General features: G+C 37.9%; 1 protein-coding gene across 25 annotated transcripts in view; it reads right to left on the reverse strand.

Annotated features, from left to right (window-relative positions):
- MLIP (muscular LMNA interacting protein) overlaps positions 1-25,225 on the reverse strand; it is a 253,253-nt gene that overhangs the window by 89,463 nt on the left and 138,565 nt on the right. For 16 of the 25 annotated variants that reach the window (XM_073225203.1, XM_073225190.1, XM_073225209.1 and 13 more), the window contains 4 exons: positions 23,454-23,525; positions 10,333-10,398; positions 10,166-10,249; positions 9,995-10,054 (listed from right to left, as the gene is read on the reverse strand). The exons of 2 other annotated variants lie outside the window; for them this stretch is intronic. In XM_073225203.1, the coding sequence (XP_073081304.1) occupies positions 9,995-10,054; positions 10,166-10,249; positions 10,333-10,398; positions 23,454-23,525 (282 nt within the window). The remainder of the gene's footprint in view (positions 1-9,994; positions 10,055-10,165; positions 10,250-10,332; positions 10,399-23,453; positions 23,526-25,225) is intronic. 7 more of the 25 variants (XM_073225196.1, XM_073225191.1, XM_073225199.1 and 4 more) reach the window with 4 other exon arrangements.

Below are 25,225 nucleotides of genomic sequence, written 5' to 3' on the forward strand. Positions count from 1 at the left end.
CAGCCTCTCCCATATTAAAGGCCCACCTGGTTCTAATTAAGAAAATAAAAATGCAACAACAGTGGGTCCCTCAGGAGGAGGAGCAGCCCCCTCCCCAGGTTGAGGAGCACTCCATGCTCTGCCCCTATACCCAGGAAGAGCTGGTGGACATGAGCAAACTGCTTCGGCAGAAGCCGTCGGAACCTCTGCTTATGTGGCTTTTGCATGTCTGGAATATGGGGGTGGAAAACACTGTTATGTCACGTTCTGAAATGGATAGACTGGCTTCCATGATGACTCACCCTGCCCTCCGGCAGCAGTTACAAAGTGCCTGTCACACCTCGGGGAATCAGGCCCTTCTGGATTGGCTGACCGCGGCCATCAGGGCAGTTTGGCCTAATCAGGGTGATTTACCATACTTACCCACTAGCTGGAAAACATATACAGAGCTCCAGCAGCTGTTACGGGACCTGAGCATGAACAATGTCATCTATAATATGGACCCACAGGGCTCCGATGAGGAGTTGCTCACTGTAGGAATGAGAAACTTGGTGCTTTATACAGCTCTCCCATCTCTCTTTGGCACCCTGGTGACTATTCTTGCCCAACACATAGGGCAACCCATAAGTGAGGCTACTCATACTTTGGCAGACCTGGGGAAAGTTGAAACAATAAGTAAAGGCTGTAACTGAAAGGAGAGGTGCAAAGGGCCCCCATGAAGGTCTCGAGGACCCAGATGTGGGTTGATTTGATAAAGGCCAGGGTAGTGAAAGAAAAATGTCATGGGCAACCCAATAGGATCTTGTTAGAACTGTGGCACCAATTAAAGTCAGAGCAGCAGTTCCAGCTGCTGAGGTCCAGGACACGGAAGCCAGAGGCAAAGCCCCATGCTTAGCCTGTGTCCCTGCAAGACTTCCTTGGGGACAGAACTCAGGCTCTCCCTGGGCCCTCACCCCCACAGGATGACAATTGGGTGTTGCAATTCAACTGAGAGGAAAGTCAAGGCCCCTATCTTGGGGCACATGGTAGGGACCAGAGGCCACATGTAGAATTAGCAATTAATTGGTCCCCTGTGAATGTATAACATGTCTTGGCACTGGTGGACACAGGAGCTTATTGTTCTCTGATTATGGCAACCCTGAGCATTTTCCTGGGAACCCCGGCTGTGATAGATGGTTATGGGGGTAAGGCAGTTAGAGTGAAGGGAGCCCAAATCCCACTGGAATTAGGGCATTTACCCTGAAAGGAGTACACTGTGTACATTTCTCCCATCCCTGAATATATTTTGGGAGTCAATATCCTGCAGAGCCTGTGGTTACAGACCACCACAGATGAGTTCAGACTGAGGGTATGTGTGGTAAAGGCAGCTCTGAGGGGACATGCTAAGGACCCACCTGTAGCTCTTCCTGTACCTCAGTGGGTGACAAATACTAAGCAGTTTAAATTGCCTGGGGGACACAACGAAATTGCGGAAACTCTACAGGAGTTGGAGAAGGTGGACATCATAAAACCCACTCATGGTCCTTTTAATTCCCCAGTGTGGCCAGTGAAGAAGCCAGATGACTCCTGGTGTATGACCGTAGATGACAGGGAATTGAATAAAGTCACACCCCTTTTACATGCTGCTGTCCCCTCTATAGCAGCCCTTATGGACACACTCAGTCATGAACTAGGGATGTATCATTATGTTGTGGACCTTGCTAATGCTTTCTTCTCTATTGACATAGCACAGGAAAGTCAGGAACAGTTTGCTTTCATGTGGGAAGGCCAGAAGTGGACGTTCACTCTCCTTCCATAGGGATACCTCCACAGTCCCACCATTTGTCATAGACTTGTAGCCCAGGACTTGGCCACATGGAAGAAACAGCAAACAGTGTGGTTGTATCACTACACTGATGATATCATGCTCATGCCTGATTCTCTTACAGATTTAGAAGGGGCAATTCCTAGACTGCTGCATCATCTACAGGTCCAGGCTTTCCCTACCCCTATGACAGTGGCAGTACTACAAGAGTTTTTGGGTCTTTCAGGCTACTGGAGAGTGTTTATCCCACACTCGGCACAAATTCTGAAGACCTTCTATTGGTTAGTATGAAAGGGCATCAGGTGAGACTGGGATGAAACGTTCAGCTGCTTTTACTGCTGCCGAGCGGACAGTCAAGGCCGTACAGGTCTTGGGTGTAATGGACTCATCAAGGCCCTCTGAGCTAGATGTTCATGTAACTGAAGATGGTTATGGATGGGGTCTTTGGCAGCGGCTTGAATGGACACACCAACCTATTGGATTCTGGTCACAAATATGGAAAGGAGCAGAGGTCCGGTACACCTTGACAGAGAAGCAACTGGTTTTGCTGGCTATGGAGCCCATCACCAGAACAGCTCCAATGAAGGTAATGAGCACCTACCCCATCACAGGGTGGGTGCAAAACTGAACCCAAAGGCCATGGAGTGGCATGGCACAGACACCTACACTGACCAAATGGGGTGCACATTTACAGCAGCATAGCCCCCCCCTACAGCCCCCTAAGTGGAGAACTACAATGTTTATTGGGGTCAGTGACATATACCAGTGGAAATCAGGAAGAACTTGCTTTGAGCCACTTGTAGTCAATAGTCTTTATCAGGAGGGAAAAGCCCCTATACAAGAAGTTGCTTGGTATACAGATGGCTCCAGTCATGGGCAGTCCCCTGAAGTGGAGGGCTGTGGCTTTCCATCCTCAGACTGAGACAATGTGGCTGGTGGATGGAGAGGCGAATAGAAGTCAATGGTATGAGTTGCAGGCAGTATGGCTCATGATCACCCAGGAGCCCTCCCCTGTAGTTGTCTGTACTGACAGCTGAGCCATCTATCAGGGCTTGACCCTGTGGCTATCGACATGGTACCCTGCCAGCTGGATGGCTGGTCACCAGCCCCTTTGAGGGCAAGAGTTGTGACAAGACATATGGGCCTCTCGTCAGACGAAGACAGTTACCATATATCATGTGACTGGCCTTTGGCATCCCCAGGGAATGATGAAGCAGACACATTGGCCCAGGTGCGTTGGCTGGAAGGAAAGTCTGCCTCTGATGTTGCCCTATGGTTATATCACCATTTGTTGCATGCAGGGCAGAAGACAATGTGGGCTGTAGCCTGTTGGTGGGGGTTGCCACTGACCTTTGAAGAAGTCAGAAGAGCCTGGGAGGAGTGCCTTGTGTGCTCTAAGAGGGACTTACATCATGTCCTGCAGCAACATGGGACAATAGCAGAGGGGCTGATACCCCTTGTCAGGTGGCAGATAGACTACATTGGGCCTCTGCCCATATCCGAAGGTTACCAGTATGCCATGACTTGTGTGGACACAGGTACTGGACTACTGGTTGCCTTTCCTGCATGTCGTGCAGATCAGCAAACCACCAAGAGGGGCCTGGAGCATCTCTTTGCAGCCTTTGGCCAGGGGCAGGTGATTGAGAGAGATCAAGGCACCCACTTTACTGGACATGCATTACAAGAATGAGTGCAGCAATTAGGAATAAAGTGGAAGTTTCATGTACCATATAACCCTACCAGGGCAGGCATGACAGATTTGTACAATGGTTTGTTGAAATCTGGCCTGAAATTGGACACCAGTAGTCTATGGGGCTGGTCAGTTTGCTTATTATGGACAGTGCTACAAGGTCTGAATGAGAAGCCCCGAAAAGGAGCCTTGAGCCCTGTGGATATGCTAACACGCATCACTGTCTCTCCTACACAGCTGTATGTGCAAACCAAAGAAGAATTACTGAAGCCAGGATATGGTGGGCAGATCGACATCCTGCTGCCAGCCCCAACTGCATTAAACCCTGGAGACACTGTTGAGTGGACGTGGTCCTGGACATTTCAACACATGGTCCAGTGATGGCTGGTCCTTCTGGCACCTTGGGGAAAAAGGCCTGGAAGCTGGCCTCCTGTGTGTTCCTAAAGTAACAGCAGAGTGGTCCCCAGAGATCATGGTAGTGTACCCAAAATGTCCAGAAGGTAAGAGCATCTTGTGGGGAAGTTTTGTTTCATCTTTATGGCCAGTGCATGTACCTCCTGTAGCCTTATATATTGACCCACCTGTAACTCCCACAGAGAGTGGGGTGAAAGTCTGGTATACTAGACCACAACGAGATTCCATTCCTGCCACTGTCCTATCACAGGACCACTCTCTTGCATGCACCCTACCTGATAGACAAGATTTACCTGTGCTGGTATCATTAAAACATGTATCTTATCGCCCTTAAGGTTATTTTCTTCTACAACCTCTGTGGCCTGGACCCACCCTCTGGCTGCAGCTGTATGGTGATTGCTCTGAACTCCCTATGCATTCAGCTACTGACCACCTGTGGAACAGGTGCGCTATGGACCAAATCTGCATAGGACTTTGAACCTAGCTGAATCCTCCAGCTTGAGGGGTATCATGATTTTATTGCTGTCACTATTGTATGTCACTATTGTAGTCTGGTTACAGGGCTGCAGTTTTCTCACAAAGGACCCTTGCAGAAGATCGGGAGCAAGTAGATTGTGAGGTGAGATTTCTGGAGGGGGGCACTGTGGGTAAAATTGTAATATTTCCAGAATCTCTTGCATGGCCTTAGTGCATCTCCATATCAATAGGTTTTTCCAAGGGGTGGAGAGAAGTAGTCCATCCCCATATCAATAGGTAATTACAAGGGGGAGAGAAGGCTTATCTGGATGGGAGAGGTTGGGTGGGGTTCCTTTTTGCATCTGGGTTGCAAGACACAAGGGTGAGCATAAGTGGACGACTGCTTATAGGCAATAAACAGGTATCTCTCACTTTATTTCTCCCTTTGACTGATTTTGGTTTTAAAGGTACTTTGCCCTGGGCTGGGAAAATATTTTTCTCCCAGAGTTACAACCTGTCATCTCTACATTCCTGAGGACATTTTCAGCTTCTTATCTCAGGATACTTATTTGAGTTAGGCTTTTGGTTGTATGCCTCTCTAAAGGATTTTTGCCTTTTAGTATTCCCCTTTCTTTTGTAATAATCAGTACCTTCCTCTCTACTGAATCCCCACTAGCATACCAATTTGCCCGTCATTTTCATCTTTATAAAACAGACAAAAGTCTTCCTTGACCCCACTACTGACCCCATTTCCTTCTCTACAGCACATTTCAAAGTAGCTGTGTTTGTTTGTTTTATATAGTCTGTCTCTACTTTCTCACCTCACAACACTTTCAACATCAGAGGTGAGAGCAAAGGGGTCATGCAAGGAAGTAAACCCAAAGATGGTAAAAGAAGTACCTGTGAGGGTGATATGAAGGTGTTCCTTCAGCCCGGCTGGGGAGAAGGAAACAGTTAAGTCTAGGTTTGGACAACTGGCCAGCTCTCAGTCCCTTCCTCAGTGATGACAACTGAGATACCTATTGGAAAAGAGGAATATGGACTGTCGCAAGCAGAGGTGTAGGGAGGGACAGGTGAGGGACTCTGTCCCTCGGGTAGGGAGGAAGCAGCAATTGGGAAATGGTTGATATTATGGAGTTTCTACATTCCGAGGCACATGCTCCTCTTACTCTTAAAAAACAAACAAAAATGACAAAACTAACCAGAACTGGAAAATCCTAGGAACTAGGTTTTGGTGTCTGCCACTCCGTGCATGCCTCGTACATACAGCCAAGTTCATTGATAGGCCCAGAGAATTTTGAGATTCCATGGAAAAATAATAAGAAATCTGAAAAGGCAAATACTGTAAAAGAAAACACTGTTTCAGCTATTCCTTTCTTAGATTTCTACATAAAAGAAATGAAAGCATATGTCCATACAAAGTCTTATTTACAAATATTCTTAGCAGCTCTATTAGTAATAGTCCCAAATTAGAAATAACCCAACTGGCCACCAACTGGTGAGTGGCTGACATCTGGTACAGCCATACAATGGAATCCTACTCAGCACTAAAAAGAAATGAACCATTGAATATATATACAAAAATATGGATAAATCACAAAAGCCTATACTAAGTACAAAAGTCAGACTCAAAAGACTGTACCCTGGATGGTCCTATTCTTGACATTCTTGAAAAGGCAAATGTATAGAGACAGAGAAAATATCAGGAGTTGCCCAACAGTGGGGTTGGAGGGAAGGCTGTGCTACAAAGGAGCAAGAAAACTTTTTCACTTGGGGGAAGAATTTTGTATCTTGGGTGTGGTGGTGGCGATACAAATGTATGCTTTGTCAAAACCCAAAAAAATATACACTAAAATGATCAGATACTTCAATAATCTGACTTTCAAAAAAAAAAGAACTATGTAAACTACAATAAAGAACTTAACATAGATATTGAAGAGAATAGATACTAAAAGTCTCGAACTGAAATATTAGATTAAGGAGCTCTCTCTAAGGAAATAGGCAGCAATAAATAGAAAAAAGACATAAAGATCAAAAGACATGGAATATAGAAGCCAAAGTGATAAAATCACTATTACAAGAATCCTGGGAGAAAAGAAATGTTTGAAAAAATGACTGAAAAGTTATCTTAAATGTAAAGGGAAAATAGTTTGAAGACTTCAGATGAAAGGTCACAGAGAGTACCAATCCAGACATGTACGTGAAAAAAATGCACAACTTGACACATTATAGTAAAAAGCAGTAACACCAAAGATAGAGATAAAATTCTAAACGGTTACAGAGCCACTTCATAAACGATCAGTGTAGAAGACGAGTAAATAGCATGCAGACAAAATACTTCATAAATATATTGTTGAAGTAAAAAAGCATAGAGGAAAAATTTGTTAAAGAGAGAGGACGTATAATTTTATGTCCAGCAAAACTATAATTTGGATGAAAGGGAAAAATAGAGATAGTCTCAGGGACACAGGCCATAGAATCAATACACAAAGAACTTGTTGAATATAATATTCAGTAAGATACCAACAAGAAGAAAAATAAATCCAGGAGAAAGTTACGAATGTACGAGAAATAAAGATCTAAATAAAGAACAAATATCTAAGTGAAAAAGAGATCAATAAAAATATAACCATAAATATTCAGATATGAAAGTAAAAGAATTATATCTATGTATATGTAAGTCTATATTAATTAAAAACAAGTGAAAGCTATAAAGTGCTATATCTTTACCTAATTTAGACAAAGGTATTTGTAAGCTTTAAAATTGATAGAAAATAAAAATAATTATTTTGTCTAATAATTTATGTGTAACCATAGTAGTAACAAAAAAAAGTAAAATTTACAAACTTTTCAAAAATTTCAAACCAGTATATGTAAAAATACTGAAAGGAAAGCAGGAAAGCCCAAAAAGAAAACATTTTCAATATAAAATATAAAATAAGATAGCAGAAATCAGTCCTAATACAAGAATTACAGTAAATGTAAATGGCTTAAGGCCCCAGATAAACAGAATCCCTGCTTGAATATAAGAGTTATGTCCAGAGATATGTTGTTCTGAAGATAATTAGGCAAAAGGGTACAAAAATATTTTTTAAAGTAATAAGAATAATTAGAAAGTAATAGAAAATCAGTTCAAAGAAAAAGGTAATATAAGATAAACTGAGGAAAACATGAATTAAGAATTATATATAAATATTACTTATTTAAGGTCACTATTTTCATACTGGACTAAAAAGAACCACCTTAGGTTCAAAAGACTATATAGGCTAATAAAAGCTTTAAAAATCAAAAATATTAGAATGAATACCAGTATATAAGCAACAGCAATATAGTTTGAAAATTGAACAAACAAAACATAAAAAACACCTAATAAACCTAATAAATAGTCTAACCTTCTCTTTCTCCTCTTCCTGACAGCAATCACCTGACTGCATTCTCCTGAGTTCTCTCTTCTTGGAGCCTCCACGCTGCTACACGGCTCTCACAGTTGCCCCACTCAGTGGGCTTTCCGTCCTGCTCTGCCGGCTCCCCTTGTACCTCCTTTGTTAGACCAGCAGTGTTTTGTCCCTTGGAGCTCTGCACAGGGTGCTGATGACATCAGTGTGCTGCTCATCCCCACATCTCTCCTACTAGCTCCAGACAAACAGGCTTAAGGCCCCCCAGATTCAGAACTCACATACTTTGTCCAAAGCTAACATTACCCTCTTCCCTCCACCACACTGCACCTCCTTCGCGGTTGTCTGTGCTCAAGGCAGAGATCTGGAGCTCATCCAGGACTCTTCTCTCCCGTACTACTTACATCCATACCCACAGCAAGCCTGAAATCTCGTTCAAACTCACCTGCTTCTGGCGAGCAACTCTGAAACCATCCTGTACAGGCCACCGTCCCTGAAGGCCCCTCTGACACAGCATGCACTCCCGCCTCCCGATCTTTTCAACCATCACGATCTTTTCGACAGTTTCCTGTTATCACAACCCCCCTCTGATATCGTCCCATTTTCCTTGGAATCCAAGCTTCATGCCATGGCAGAGAAGTATCTAAATCATTGCTCTTCGTGCACCTTCTCGACCTTGCTTTGTACCCTCCACCCCTGCCTCATCAGACTGCAACCACACTGACCCTCGTCTTCCTACAGACAAAGCCGCATTTGCCTGCTCCTCTGTCTGAAAGCTATTCTGCTGATCTTCCTGGAGTCTGAGCCTTTCCATCTTTGGTCTTCATTTGAATTCTACTCTCTGGTCACTTCATCCAAGATGTGCCCATTAGGTTGCTCGGTCTGCTCACAGTTATCCCCCTGCTGCCTCACAGACCCCGCCCACAGTAGGCACTAAATACATAGTTGTTGAATGAAATAATTACCTTAAATTTAGTGACCTAGAATAATATTTTTTAGCACTATTAGCATGAAATATTTGTTAAACAAATCAATAACATAGATTATTATTCACATATTACTACTTAAGTCCTATTCCTATTATATCTAATGTAATATATGGTATTTTTATATGCCAAAAAATTTAAATAAGAAAAAAACATTAAAAAATATATACAGTATCTGGCAAATCAAACAGTTTTATATTTTTAAATTAAAAGACTTAAAGAATATGCAAATAGATAACAAATATAGAAACTACAATTATCCATTTGCATGTCCTCTCTAAAATATTTCTTAATATTGACACTTATTGGTCACTGGGTTCCAGTGTCATTTTTAATGGACAAAACTATAATGCTCCAACTGAAAATTAGGATTACTCATCTAGTTATAAGTGATTCTGCACATTTTAAAACCTACTTCATACACACAATGTCCAATTTTTTAAAAGGACATGCAAAAAGTATTCCTACTGATTCTGAGAAAATAGGCTAACAAAAATACCTAACAGTTATAGATAAAGGAAAAACCACAACATTTTGACATTTTGATGAGTAAATCTGTCTTAAGCATCAGAAAAAATGATTTGGAGAAATGTAGTATTTTATCCCAACAAATGAAAGTGGCTATGTTATCAGAAGGATATATTTAAATATAGCCAATAATAAATACTTCATTAGTACCCTAACATCTAAAATATCCAGGTTTCTGTCTAAGTCACAGAACAATGAAAAACAATCCAAACAAAAACAAAAAAACCTTCCAGAACTAATACTTATACTAAAGCTCTTAGACTAATGCTACTTCAGTTCACTTCATTTTCCACTTCTGCAATTCAAAGTGGCTGTGAATTACCTAACTACTGAAGCTATGTGTTGAGATGAGACTAAGCCATAAAGTCTACATGCAATACCATATAGCTTCTTAAAATGCCCACATATAACAACATAATCTAATACACTGGCTTTCAAACTGTTTTGAACTTGACCCACAGAAATAGATTTTATTTGCAGCCCTGTCCACACATACCTGTTTATGTACATGCAAACACTGGAACACAAATGTCAGCAATACTTACTCCCTAACTGGAATAGAGCCTAACATTTTACATTCTTACTATTCTATTTTTAAAATGTTGTTTGTAACAAAAAAATATTGCTGGTTGCTATCACTGAATTAATTTCCTAATTCACTATTGAGCCTTGACCTGGAGTTTAAAAATCATTGATTGAGTAACTCTTAAGATTCAGTAAATTATATTAAATATATACATACTTTGACTGTGTCAGAACCCAACAGTGTCTGTGGGGAACTTGAAGGAGAATCAGAAGAATGCTGGGGAGGGAAAAAAAAAGGACAAGTCTGTGATACACCATACTCAGGCAGAGGGAAATGAAGAGAAGCGAAGCAAATGTTTGAATTGCATGTTCTAGTCTAAGGCATTACCATAGACAAGGAATCCTGTAAGACCTTATCAATGGTAGCACAGAGCTCTTCAGTTTGCTGCCTGAGCTGTGCAGGGAAACACAACTGGAAGAATTGAAACCAGGTACTGAGTTAGCAATGAGTTTTGGCATTACATTTCCAAAGCAGGGGTGATCTCAAGTCATTACCTCAAGCGGTGGGTCTAATGTGCTGTCCCTGGAGAAACATTCAGTCTTGGCGGGTCCATCAAGTGCCTAAGTGGTAAATGAAATAGCTCTCATGTAAAGCTGTTAGTCAAATATAAATGTACTAGAAAAGTCTCTTCAAGGGAAGCCCTGTCTATCTCAATATTTTGAAGGGAAAAAAAAAGTCTTTGAAAGATTTGATGAGCTGGTCTCTGACATGGAGGCATTTTCTACATTTGTCGAGTTTCTGCTATGGAATTAGTATCTCCAATATAAGGTATTGGAATAAAGAAAGGAGATTGAGCTTTTGAACATCAAAAACTCGAACTTGGACATACATATCCAGAGGAGCCTTGTGCCCTTCAAAGAAGTCACTTTGGGAAGCGACACACAGAAATAACAATGATATAGCCATTTCTCAAAACAGTACAAAACTCTTTGAGGAAATACTTCAGGATCAGTTTACAAGAAACATGCACACACAAGAAAAAGTCTTGCTTCACTTTTAATAATTTATATACAAAAAGTCTTGGCTATCTATTCATCAGACTTAGCCTCAGACGACATTTAACTATTTTGAAACACTCATTGATTATGATGTATTTCAGGTATATAAATGGAGAAAACAAAATAACACCCTTGAAATCTATTGAGAATAAGAAGGATTACAAAATAATAGAAGCCAATATCTATTCCTCCTTTGCTTCTTTTTTCTCCCTCCACATGACAAGTAACCCTTCTGATTAATTTTATGTTTATTACCATATCTTTAATTTTATATATATATATATATATATATATCACTAAACAATATGTAAATTTATTTTCTACAGTTCTTCTAATTTCATGCAAGTATAATGTATGATTCTGGAACTTACTATACTTGGTTTTTGTAGTTTGTTTTAAACCACTTTATCAAGGAATGATTGATGTACAAATACCTGTACTTATTTAATGTATACAATTCATGAGCTTGGAAATAAGTACATATCCATAAAACGACCTCCACAATCTGTGCCATAAGCATATCTGTTCATCTCAGAAAGTTTCCTCCCGCCCTCTTTATTTTCTTCCATAGCTATTTATTCAGTCATTTCGCCTCTACATTACATCCCACAGTATGCGTATTCCACAACAAAATAGTTTCTTCTATGTGTGGATATTTAGGGTTCCCTTATTTTCACTATTAAAAACTGTAACAGCTATCATCCTTGCATGTGGTTCTTTATACACACTTATTTATACTTTGAGATTAAAGAACTACCTACTAGTATAATTGTGGATAGTCACTTTATCAGATATTGTTCTTTAAAACACTTGTATAATATCACACTCACAATAGCAATAAATGAAAATTTATTTTTCCAGCCTTTAAAAAATGTTAACATCCTGATACACCGCTTTCAGATACAGCATCCTGAAATGTCTCACTTTGGCTTTAGGTCACATTTCCCTAATAACTTTTGAAGTTGGACATCTTCCATACATTTACTGGTTATTCATGTTTTCTTTCACGTATTCACTCATTTTTCTATTGAGTAGTCTGTTTTTATTTACTTGTTGGAAATCTTCATATTATGTGGATACCAAGGACTTGTCAATTACATGTGATACAAATTTCTCCCAGTCTTGGCTTCCCTTTTCATGATTATGATGATGTCTTCTGATAACACAGAGAAGTTTTCATTGCAGCATTTTTCCTTAAACTAAGAAGTCATCATGTTGTTAAAAAAAAAAAAAGAAGAAGAAGAAAAAGTCATCCCCTTGGCTATCTATTCATCAGACAGCCTCAGACGACATTTAACTATTTTGAAACACTCACTGATTATGATGTATTTCAGGTATATTTTAGGGAGTCTTAAAAGTTGGGTGCTGGACGTGGTCTCAACCTTTCATGCCTTACGGAGAAGAAGGAATGTGGGGTTCTCTCCCAATTGCATGGTGCTCTGCCAGGGGCAGAGTTCATGGGGAGAGTGTGTCAGCCTCCCCCGCAGTTTGATTTCCTCATTCACCCAATGTATAGAAGTCACTCGGATAGTTCTGGATTTCTCTTAGTGGGAACAGCTGCACACTGGGCGTGTCCCTGGGAAGACAGAAGTTCAGGAGTCTCTTTGTCACCAGCTTGGTCCCTTTCCTTTATCATTTCTAGTACTTATTTGTGTCTAACTACTTTTTAAAAAGTACATTTCTCTAGAGAATGATCATTTTCCAATCTCTTAATTTGATCTTCTTTGGTATATCCACATTCCATTTCAGTAATTTCTGTTTACAGCTTGACAGTTGCCTTTCCTTCTACATTTGTGTCACCCTATTTTTCCTCAAAGTACCCCTTTCATTGTGTTCTACAAGTTATGACTTTGAGGTCATTGTCCCTCAATTCTAAATACATCTTTAAAATTTTCCATGGAGCTTTCTTAGATCCATGGGTTATTTAAAAGTAGTTTTTCTTTCAAATTTTTAAAAATATGAGGATTTTTTCCCAATTTTTAATTACTAATTTGGCTATATTATGGGCAGAGAACCTCTTCTTCATCATAACAGTAATTTCCTATGTAGCTGGAGTTTTATGGCACAAGACATAATCGGTTTTTGTAAACATCCCATTCATGTTTAAACATCTATTGTCTTCCAGCCCCCACTGTTTCTGATGAGAACTTGCTATCATGGTATTGTTCCTCTGTATGTAATGTATGATTTTTCTCTGCTTTCAGTATTTTCTCTTCAAGTTTGATTTTTAAAAGTTTGATTATAATGTGCCTAGGCATGATTTTCCATAAATTAAACATTTTTGGGACTATCTGAGCTTCTTGAAAGTATACATTTATAACTTCCACCAAATCTGAAAACTTTTTGGTTATTAGTTCTTCAAATATTTTTCTGCTCCATTCTCTCTCCTCCTCCTCTTCTGAAACTCCAATTACATTCTTACATTATCCCACAGGTCACTGGAGCTCTGTTCTTTTTAGCCATTTTTCTCCTATTTTTCAGATGAGGTAATATCTAACATTCTATCTTCAAGTTCACTGATTCATCTGCATCTTAAATTTTATCTTAAATCAATCCAGTGAATGTTCTAACTCCAATATTTTATTTTTGGACTCTAGAATTTCCATTTGATTTTATGCTATAGTTTCTATTTTTGTGCTGAGAATTCCTATCTGTTAGTTCATTATGAGCATATTTTCCTTTACAGTCTTGAGCATAGTTATAACAACAGCTTTAAAATCCTTCCTACATAATTACAATATCTGGAATGTCTTTGAGTCCATTTCTGTGAATTATATTTTCTCTCCACCTATGGTTTAGAGTATCCTGTTTTTTTGTATGTCTAGAAATTCTTAATTGTAGCCTGGATATTTTGAATATGTTTAAAGACTCCAAATTCTGTTATGGTCCCTGAAGAGTATTTTTGTTGTTGTTGTCATTAGTGTTTAGTGTTAGCAGCAGTTCCTTTGTCTCCCTGATGGTCAGCAGATGCTGAAATCTCTATTCAGTGATTTTATTCTTAGCTGAGCTTAATAGGCACATGTGTAATCTGATGGTCATCCAGACATTTGGCAGAGTTTACATGCAGCATTGGGGCTCCCCTGCTCTCACTCTCTCCTTTCCTGGATTCCTGGATTCTCCTCTCCTTCTCCAGGTCCTGTGTGACTTTACATTCTATGCTTTGATTCTTCATCCAGTAAACCTGCAGGGTTTCCTTTCTGAGTTGTAGCTGCTCCACAGCAAACAGACAAGGGGTTACCCTTAGATAAAAAGTCCACAAAACCTAGAAAAACACTCAATGTCATTTTCTTTCTTTTTATAAATATCGACTCTGCAACATTTTCTAGCTGCTCTTGGTCATTCTCCAGTACATTTAGACGATTAATATTTACATTTTGCCCAGAGTTTATCATTGTTATCTGCAAACGAGTTGCCCCAATAAAAGCCACTCCACTATTTCTAGAAGCAGAGTGATGCAAACTCATTTCATTTTCATTTTTCAGTATAAAATTTCAGAAGATGGTGTAAATTCAAATCTCAAACCCACTTCAGGGTAGGTTTTTGGTTAAAGCTTGTCTTTTTTGTTTGCCTGAGCCCAGACTGACACAAAAAAATTTGGTTGTGATTTTCCCTTTACAATTTTTTCCCTATCATCTTGTAATCGAGTATGTAATCCTTATAAGCTCCTGTCTTTATGATGGGGAGGAAATTCTAGTTCTTCATCTCACTCAGTTCTCTTCCCTTCACCAAGTTGACAGTAAGTCTCCATGATTAGTGAGTGTAATTCCTTCAGAACAACCAAGCATTCTGGATTTCAGCTTGCTTTTGGCATTTGGCCCTTGAAGATGTCCCCTCCTTTTTTATGAGTTCAGTTTTATATTTTGGCTGAACCACATGCAATTTCTGTATGAAACCAAAACATACTTAGAAATATAGCATATCTGTGTGATTCAACCTTTCCTAAACATGTTTGTTTAATTTAGATCTTCAGTTCTAGGCATTTTAAGGCAGGGTGTGTTGCAAGATATCCAATTCCCATCGAATTTCAGAGTTTAGCTATCTACCACATTAAGGTTTTCACAAACTGTGTATCATGAGTTCCAAAATCAATTACAAAAGAGATCCCTAGACATGGGACAAATGATTTCAGACTAAGTGGAATAAGTGGCTAGTCCCTAAATTTAGTTACTTCAGGAGAAAAAATGATCACTTCAGTGTATAAGTTCCGGTAGGTTTATAAACAAACATACTAAAAAAGATTCAGTTCTCTATTACCGTATCTTATACATAACTTTTTAGAATTATAGGCTACCCTATTCTCTTATTCATATTTACCTTCTATTCCTCATTTCTTTGTTATCACTGTGATATAATTATATACTGACCAAAGTTGTCACACCAGCAATGGAACCATGGAATCGATTGTTCACCAGACTCAATTTTCCTCCTTTTACAGAGCTGTGATATATAAGTTCCAGAACCACTAACTTTCACCAACAGGCACCATGTCCGGATGCTGGAGTTGTCATATTGTCATGGGATATAGCCCTAAGTATTCAGAAAAGTGATGTCCAAAAAACAAAACTCTACCATCCTCTAATTTCGATAATTCACGAAGGAATATATTGTCTGGAAATTTTTTGCCCCAAAAATCCACTTCTGTGTATTGAGTAACAAAATATAAAACATTGGCTATGATAGCCTAATAGAAACACTTGAGATTGCTTCTTTCTTACCATAAAAAAAAAATCTCTTTTGCTTTCTTCCTTTATCTTCTAAACTTACAATTAATTGTGAGTAATGGATAGGAAGGACTAGAACATTCCATAAAAATAATTCGGGTTATCCTGGTGTTCAGACAGTTTAATTTTCTCCCTGGCATGGTGTCTTAATTGCCTCCCTTTTACCCTGTTGGTGAAGGCAAGCAGGAGGGTTCCCACTCTACCATTATGGGGATGGCAAAAAACACGACACCTGACATTTGGCAGAAGAAACCAATGCCAGTTTATTAGTCACAGCCCAGGGGAAGAGAACACTGCGTGCCGTGCAGGGCCTCCGAAGGGCTGTGCCCAGGACCAGCATGCAGAACCAGGGGTGTAGGGATGCAGCATGAGGCAGCCTCTGGTTCCACAGGAGGATGTGATTGGCTTTTTGGATAAGCAGGAACTGCACCTGGTCACTTTGATAAGGAGGGCAAGGGGACCGTTTTTGTGGGAGGAGAGCGGGAGGAGGACTCAGTTAGGCCATTAGAGCCCCATCCAACTGCACCAGATTCAAGGCAGCATAAAATACTGGGCCTTCATTTTAAGCTTTACACCACATGGCCTCTAACTATAATAATAATTATAGAGAAGAATAAGGTCAGAAATTGATGACCAAGACTAAGAACAACCTCCTGAGGAGAGACATTTGGTCCAGCCCATCTTTACCTCTCCGACCATATCTTCTGTCTGCTCTGTACGTGCACCTGTTCTTCAACCACAAAGAACTATGTGAGTTTTTTGAACTTGTGGTGACCTCTTAACTACATGTTATTAACTCTGCCTAGATGACCCTTCCACTACTTGGAGCTCACTTAGAGAATTCCTCCTCATCTTAAAGATCATAACCAAACTCCCTTATAATGTTTAATTTTTTTGGCCCTTACCAGGCAGTCTGTCACTTCTTCCTGGGGCACCATATTACTTTGTATATACTGAGCATATTGTATCATAATCATGTTTCAACTACATCTGTATAGTTGTCCTATTATTATCAGAAAAACATGGTTTTAATCTTTGTAGCCCCAGGACAAAGAATATAATGTGTGCTTAGTAAAGGTCTTAGGATGAATTGAAAGGGTTGATTTATAAATAAATGAAGTTAAATGAATAAATGCATTATAGAAATATGATTTTAATACTCTTCAATAGAATAGAGAAGTTATATAAACTCTGAATATGTTTTAAATTAACAAATTATTTCCCATATTTCAATTAAATTTATTTACTATCAAAGATCTGAGCATGGATATTTTTCAGCCAAAATCAAATATGGTTAATATCTTTGTTACTCTGTGGGAGTTTATTACAGGCAAGCACAACTTTCATTAGGATATTTTAAATATTGAAATTTGCTCAAAGACTGAAAAATCTATTTACTCAAACCCTTTGGAAAATTAAGGAAGATAACTGGTATTAGGTCAGTAATGCTGAAACTGTGAAATTGGGGCAATACTTAGACTACATTTAAATTAAATTTGGAAGAGAGATTATTCTGAGTTTAAATAGCCTTGAAATTTAATAGAATTATTATTATTTTTTTTACTGACTAGTTATTTGTCAGATGTATCATCTTGATCCAGTCCTTCTAGCAGCCATAAAAATATGGGGTTTTTTCTCTGTAGTACAAAAATATATTAAAAGAAAATATACTACATCTCCATGAACAAGTAGTCTGACCATAGATTGCTTTTTGACAATTTAGCCAGCAGGATTGTATTGATGTTTCTTTAGATTTACTCATTTTGAGTGAAGTGCTTTCAGAATATTTTTCAATAAAAGATTTTTACTAAAAATGTATTTTCTACCAAGCTGGACTATAGCCAAGTGAGGCATAAATGGGACATGCTTTGAATCCCACATTTTAAAGAGTATTAACTAATATATCAGCAATATTATCAAAAGTGGTTGTATTTTGCTCAGAACAGGTAATTTTGAAGCCCAGTTTTTGAAAAGAGATAGAGTAAATCTGAAATCAGCACTGTATTATAGTTTAGAATCAAAGGATTATGATCAAGCATTGTAAATCCGAATCCTCACAGGAATATATGCCAATAAATTGTAATAGGTGCTCTCTATCCAAAAGGAAGTCTTTGATGGAACTGCAAACACTTTTACATCAGATATACTGAATTGGCCTAACCTGCTCTCTTTGGAAAAAGGATTAAGTTCTAGAAATCTGAAGACAGACTGAATTAGTCGTACTCTAGAGTTAGAAACTAAACTGCTTTGAAAGGAAGAATAATCTACAAGAGCTTGTAAACATTTTGTGATGCCTAGACTATATAACTCGATTGGATTTCAAAAATGTCATGGGTGAGCTATTGTATTTTAGTAATGATCAAATTAACCACACACTCCCCCCGCCCCCCCATCACCACCATCAAATGATTCATGCTAAACCTAAATGTCCCTGTACTTTGTTAATCTGACCAGCTGTTTGGTAGAATAAATCCTCTGAGGACTACAAAACCTAGCTCGTTTTTCAGGCTTTAATACAAAACCATATGAAGAATTGGAGATAGTCTCAGCAAAATAAATCTCATTTTGATTATCTAGTTGGAGATTCAGATTTGAAAAGAATTCAGATCAGAAGTAAAAGGGAGTATGTACACTAAGTCAAAGGGGAGTCCAAATATATTAAAATATAGCTTCTTTAGAGATATAGGAATATTTATCATTAGATTATTTTCACATCATTGGTTTAAAAGTTTTCAAGAATTGAGGAAATCTACTTGGTCTTTCTAATCCCCAAGTCTCTGGAAGGTGAAACATCTGCTCATCCCACACAAAGAAAGGGAGTTTTTGCAACCCATTACAAATATTTTCAAACTCATTCATCAGGACTTAATGACAGAAGATTCCATATGTTTCCTTCATTTAACCAAGGATGTCAGAAGGGTGTCCATGATTTCCAGCCAGCACCTTCTCCATTCTAATCCCTCACTCACTCAAGTCTTCTCAGACTAACTCATTTCCAACACCCTTTAATTGGTCCTTATTTTTTTCTAAGAAAAAATACTTGTATTGCTCTAATTTAATGAGGATTTAAATATTTTAGCAAGTAATGAGAAAAGCATTGTTTACAGGGATCCAAAATCATCTCTTGCTCAATATTTACCTTTAGCTAGCGGATGTCATAGTTGCGTAGTAAGCAGGCGAAGGCTGGGGAATAATCAGATCTCACTTAGGGATATTTACTATCTCTACTGTTATGGGGAATTTACTTGGAATCTTTGAGCACCACAATCTACACAAAGTTGTAAGGATAGTAAAGCATTTAGCTGTGTCTGATACACTGGAGAACTCAATACAGCAGCATTGTGATTTTATTCTCTAATTATTAAAAGTAACAAGTCTAAAACCAAATTACTTCTCTTATACCACAGTGCCCTTTATATCTTTCCATGGAAATAGAATTAGGAGACTTATTCTACCCTAAAGGAAGACTTTTAATTATCATTGTCCCAGTTTTCAAATGCTAGGGCCCCTTATTTTTATAATCCTATAAACAAAAATTTGCCATAAAGTCCTATGGAATAAAATTGGAAATTCTTGAAACCTACCCGTTTCAAACTAAATTAATCCATTTAATGAACATTGAACAAAAAGATTATATCTTTTCTCATGGTAAGATTAAAAAGATAATTTTTAATTATATATAGTTATATACATTTAATTAATATGTATAATTAAATATGGTTTGGCAAGTCCTTTAAAAGAAATGTGCAAGTAGACAGCTCCCTGAGATCCAATTACTATAGATTTGGGTCCTGGGCACTTTTCCATTGCTAAAGAAATTGGGAACACATTCATTTCTTGTACTAATCTAAATTAAGAGATGTCTCTCTAGAATAGGCCATATGCTAAGTTAGCAACCAGATTTTGTTAAAATTTTGAGACATGCAGAGATCTTAAACTATTCTCACCTAAAGACATATGTTTAATCAGATTGGGGTTTACCAACTCATGTTTTAAAAAATAAAGCTAGCAATTTAGAATAAATTGATTTGACAACTGACAAGACACATCAAATCTTCCGCTTTCTATTTTTGTAGCACACTTTTTACTATTATCTTCAAAATGGCTATTCTTTATCTTCCACCAGGAACAATAAAATAATTTTTATCCCAAAACTTTCACTTAAGTAATTAATCCTATAATTTATGTGTGCTATTTATAAAATTGAGCAACTCTAGAATTCCTCTTTTGAATACACATAGCTTCTGAATTAAATGTGATTTAAATGGCATATAATAATGCCATTTGGTGTAATGCCATTTGTTGGAAAACAGTACCTAGCCCTGGCCTTGATTTTATCCTGAGGAGTATTTGTGAGGAAAGGAACAGAAAAGTGAAATTCCTTCCAAGAGGAAAAAAATGTATACTTTCATGGAGAAAGAAATAGTAATCACTTGAGAGACAATAAAGACACTTACTGTTTGAGTTTGTGGAAATATTTCTCCCTTCATCTGCCTTTCCCTTAATATAATTGCACAATAAAAATAATCCATTTATTTACAATGCTAATATGCACCCTTCAATTTAATTTTAACTTTTTACCTATTGCAATCAGACTCAGATAATAATAAGAAAAAGTAGAAAGAGACCTTTAACACTCTGAAAAGCACGGCAGTACACACATCAAAAATAAGAAAAAATGTCCATATCACAAATATTTCCCCTACAAAGTTCAACTTATTGTTGGACATACTGTAATAAGGTCCATGGGCAGTGACAAATGTGAGTTGATCTGATTACTTTGTTCCTGTTTTATAATCACTTGTATTTCACCCTCATCTCTATCTTGAGGAACATGATGATTAGCAGGAGATTAAGCCAAAAACCCTGAAGGAAACACATTAAAATGTGATGTCTCATATTGCTCTTTTCCTATATAGCCTTAGTTAAGACTAAAGCTAAAAAGGCTTCCCTCTCAAGCATTCATAGGGGGAAGAAATGATAGAATACAGAATAAACTATAAATTTAAGTTTTGACGCAGACAATAAATTACAGAACAAAATACCAGACACCTCGAGTCCTCTGCCAGAAAAAAGTACTCTTTTGAAAATTATGGGCTTCATCTAGAGGTGATTAAGGCTGAAACCAATCCAGTGATTCAATGATAGCTTAATGTCTGATTGGAAGGGATGCCTGTAGAAAATCCCTTTTAAAAATCGTGGAGAAAATCGTGCTTTTAAAAAATCCTATTATTTTTTTAAGTGATTCTGCTTTCTCATTAATTATACTATATGCTAAAAAAACATAATGTGGTATAAAACATTATCAACCATGAGTTTAATCTGGATGGGGGAGAGAATTAATCTTTGAGTTTACAAAGATTTGGATTAAATGTATCAGTTTGGTCTGTGACACAGTCCATGGCATAGACCCCAGAAGGATGTTATCAGGAGAATGTGTCGGCCTACCCCTCAATTGTGCTGTTCTGTGTGACATGAAAGGGTTCTCAGAAAAGCTTCTTTGATGTTAAATATTCCAAAATGTTAATTCTTCCCAAAAGAGATGAGTTTCTGATGATTATAGTCTTAATTTTCCCACTCATTTCAGAAATAAATCCCTGTGATTTCAGTGGCATAGAATGAGGTCTATGGAATAAACAGATGAATAAGAAGGCCTCAATTATCAGGTTTTTTGGTTTTTTTTTTTTACTACAACCATGAAAGGAGAAGCGCAATCACCATTTGAGAAAAATTAGTGAAAATGGAAATAAACTCATAAAATCTTGGGATCCAGCTTTTGTTATTTAAAAAAATCTTACAAAGTAAAATTCCTTATTGAGGAATGCATAATGGGACAGGCAGCCAAAAAAAAACATGTGCATTGTACAAAGGCTCTAAAAAGAAAAAAGATCACATCGTATCTTGTGACCTTCAAACAATTTGAATACTTACAGTCTAAAAACAGCTTATCTTAACCAAGAGATAAACCAAGAGACACCTACTCCAGTGTTTATATAATATTCAATCCTCCCTAGAATAACATTGTTTTGAATTGCATCATCATATTTCCATTTTGTTGTACTAAAAATAAAAATGATAATTTTCCTATAGAGTATGTTTTATCCAAAATTAAAAACACAAAACCTCTCTCATATAAACTTGCATTGGGCTCAACACAAGTGATGCCACCATCACGCTCATCAAATGGCCTTGTGATGAAACCGGAAATAAAGCTACTGCTTTTTCATTTTGCATCCCTACTAGATTTCAAGCTCTAAAATCCATTTAATTGCATAAGAAGAGAGCTGGAAAACAAAGATTCTGGGACCAATGGCATCTAGCCTTATCTTACAAATGTCTTTCAAAAACTTGTGTTTTATAAAGAGATAATTAATATAGTGGTGCCACACAGGTGCAGGAGAATATGCTAGGTTAGGTGAGAGACGCATGACAGAAAGACGCCATGACACAGAAAGCACCCCATCTCTGCTCTGGCTGCTGAGGGGAGTTTTTCCCATTTCTGCAAAGGTGGACACTTGTGTCCAGACTTCAGAAATGTCCATCTAAAATAGGCAGAGGGTCTATGGGGAGACAACATTCCCCTGTGACTCAATGAATAACCCTAGACAACAGCATGAGGTGCGACTGACAAAAGTGGTTCCTGAAATCTGTGTTTTGGGTCCATCTCATCTTTTAACGAGCTACAAAAGGTAGAGATTTAGAACAGAACCTACAGAAAAAGCTGCAGATCTCCATGCAGCCAAATGACACTCCCTGCCCCCAGTTCAAAACACGCAGACATATAGATCATAAATTCTGGACCACATGCAGATAACATGAAATTAATTATCAGAGATATATGATGTAAGAGATACTGCCCACTAATGTTTGCCTATAGGTTCCTCAGCATTTCCCACAAGCAATGTCTAGTTTTTAGGTAAGAGATCATAAAAGATTTTATACCCCAGATCAGTCTAAAATAACATGAATGTAGATTCATGAACAGGTAGCCAAAATACCACCTGGCTGACAAATACTGACATTTTGACAAATGATAATAACAGTATTTGAAACACTATAATTACACAGAAAAAAAATGGGCTTAATGCACTAAGAGATACATTGCCTAAATAAATATCTTAAAAATAAGATATGAAATGAATCTTTACATAGACTGTAATTAATTTCACTTCAATTCTGATATGATCCTCCTCTCGGCCTTCATCTGAGCATATGTAATGTGCTTTTTAAACAAGAGGCTTTAATTTAATTCACCTACTAAAGCAGAATCCTGTCATTTTATAATTAATGACTCTTAATAGCCAATCAAAAATGACCAAGAGTGACCTCATGTGAAAGCAGCTGGGTGTTGGAACTGGTGTCAATCCTCCCCTCCATTCTGGAGGTAGGACCAGTGGCTGGATCAGATAATGGCATAGAAAGTTGAGTTCATGGTGGAATCTAAGGGGCTAAATTGGAAACCCAGCTAATAGGTTTTTACCCCTATGGAAGCCACTATTAATCACCAAGTCTTTACCAACAGTGGTCAGCTGCCCACATGTAAACTCATTTCGTCTCTACTCCTTTGGTCAATGTGAAGAGGTAGAAGCTCCTGCATGTAACAACCATTTAAACTTCCAAAGGACAGGGTTCTACCCAAACCTGAATCAAGTTTCCCAGGGCTGCTTGAGAGTGGACTGGACAACCCTAGCTCCTATCTAGGCCCTTGTGATAAATCAATAATGTCTCCAAATCCATTTACCAAGATGCTTTCGTCAGATTTACATTATGCATCCTAAACTAAGAGCATCATTTTACTTTAGAAAAGGCAGAACTTTAAAAACAGACATTTTAGAAAACAAAACCAAAACGGCATTAGAAACGTAACATTCCCTCTACTTTTGAGCCAACACTGACCTTCTGTTCCAAAAGCAATGTGTTTGTAGGGATTGCAGCAAAAGCCTTGTAGCTTGACTTGGTCTTGTATTGCTAGAATGGGTAACCAGAAAGCAAGAGTGAAGATGAAAAGGGAAAAGAATATAATATAATTTTAGACTAGTTCTACCAAGTTAAATGACATGTTGTCAAATGAAGAAAACAGCTATTATGCTTGAACAACTCGTTTTTGGCAGAAAAAATTAGCTCATCATGTTAATGTATTAGAATGAGAAGCAAAGAAATATCATGGTAAAATGTCAGCTGAGGGATTACGGGCAATTATGTGCGATCCAATTGCAGAACTCAAAAACACCATTTTCACAAAGTTATATACAAATTTCTGTATATAACTTTGAACAGCATTCCCTATTAGGAGTACTATTCTATAAATGTAGGATTTTTTTTGCATGATTCTCAAAGGAAAATGGTTCTTTTTTAGTGTCATAATTAACAAATAAATGTAATTGAACTCTTGATACAGTCTTTTGCATCATTCATAAAAACAAATCAGAATACATAAAATTTAGCAGCATATTTTGAATAAAATTAATATCAGCAACTTAACTCCATAATGGAAAAACTAGAAGGCCAAGCTCTTGATCTTGAATTTATTTTTTAAACTTCAGCATCTCCTGCGCTTTCTAATACAGTGATATTAATGAATCAAGCGATAAAATATTCTGAGTTTTAAGTAAAACCCAGAGTAGTGTCGTGAAGTATTTGGGGTAGAAAGTTGAGCATGAGAAAGTTGTAGAAATCAGGATATATGCATGAACAAAAATTCCCTTTTGATATTGCTCTGTATCCCTATCTGTTTAAGGCTCTTCTCACTTCAAAAGCCCCTATTTCAGGTGGTTTTCCAGTGGCCCAGAGCCAGCAGGAAATTGGCACAGAGCTCCAAGCTATCTTAGTCCCCTGGAAAGCAGACCAAAGGGTCTATGGAAGAAGACAGGGTAATCAAATAAAATAAAACCCTGAATTTTATGGATGCAATGGAACCTTCGTTAAACTGTTGTGCACAAGGTAAGGCAAGCATTCATTTTACTCAGAAAGAGGTTGAAGTAGAGAGAAAACAAAATGTCAGGCCTGGAGATGTCTCAGGTCTCTTCAAGTTCTGAGTTTCTATATTGACCCTATGCTGACTGGTATGGTCCCCAGACAACAACAATATTTGGATAAGGACTCAAAAATGAAATGCTATATCTTCATGGGGAAAAAGCACTGACCCTTATGACTAGAAAAATTAGAAACATTGCCTCATTTCATTTCACAGAAGGCCTATAACTGAAGAGTCATTAGGAAAGGAGATGTGGTGAGATCAGGTGACTTGTCCAAGATTATGCAGCCTATAAAGAGCAGGCACGGGTTTGGAACATACACCTGCCTGAGTTCAGTACCCATGCCTTCTCTATAACATAATATTTCTTCCCAAAGAATATCTAAACACACAAATAACATTTAATGAAATGTATCATTGATACTCTATGATGGTCTTATGAATATTTCATTTTAATAATAGTTGCAATAATAGTAACAAGAGCTCCCAATCACTATGGGCCAGGTACCACTCTAAAAGTTTTTGTGTATTATCTCATTTAATTTTCACAACAAACTGAGGTAGATACCATATTAGGTCAATATCATATTATATCCATTTTATAGAGAGAGACTAAAGCACAGAGATATTAAGTAACTTTTCTGAGGTCACTAGCTAGTACGTCACAGCTGGGATTTGGATGCAGGCATTCCAG

This window comes from Manis javanica, chromosome 16, assembly GCF_040802235.1.
Source record: "Manis javanica isolate MJ-LG chromosome 16, MJ_LKY, whole genome shotgun sequence".
NCBI lineage: Eukaryota > Metazoa > Chordata > Mammalia > Pholidota > Manidae > Manis > Manis javanica.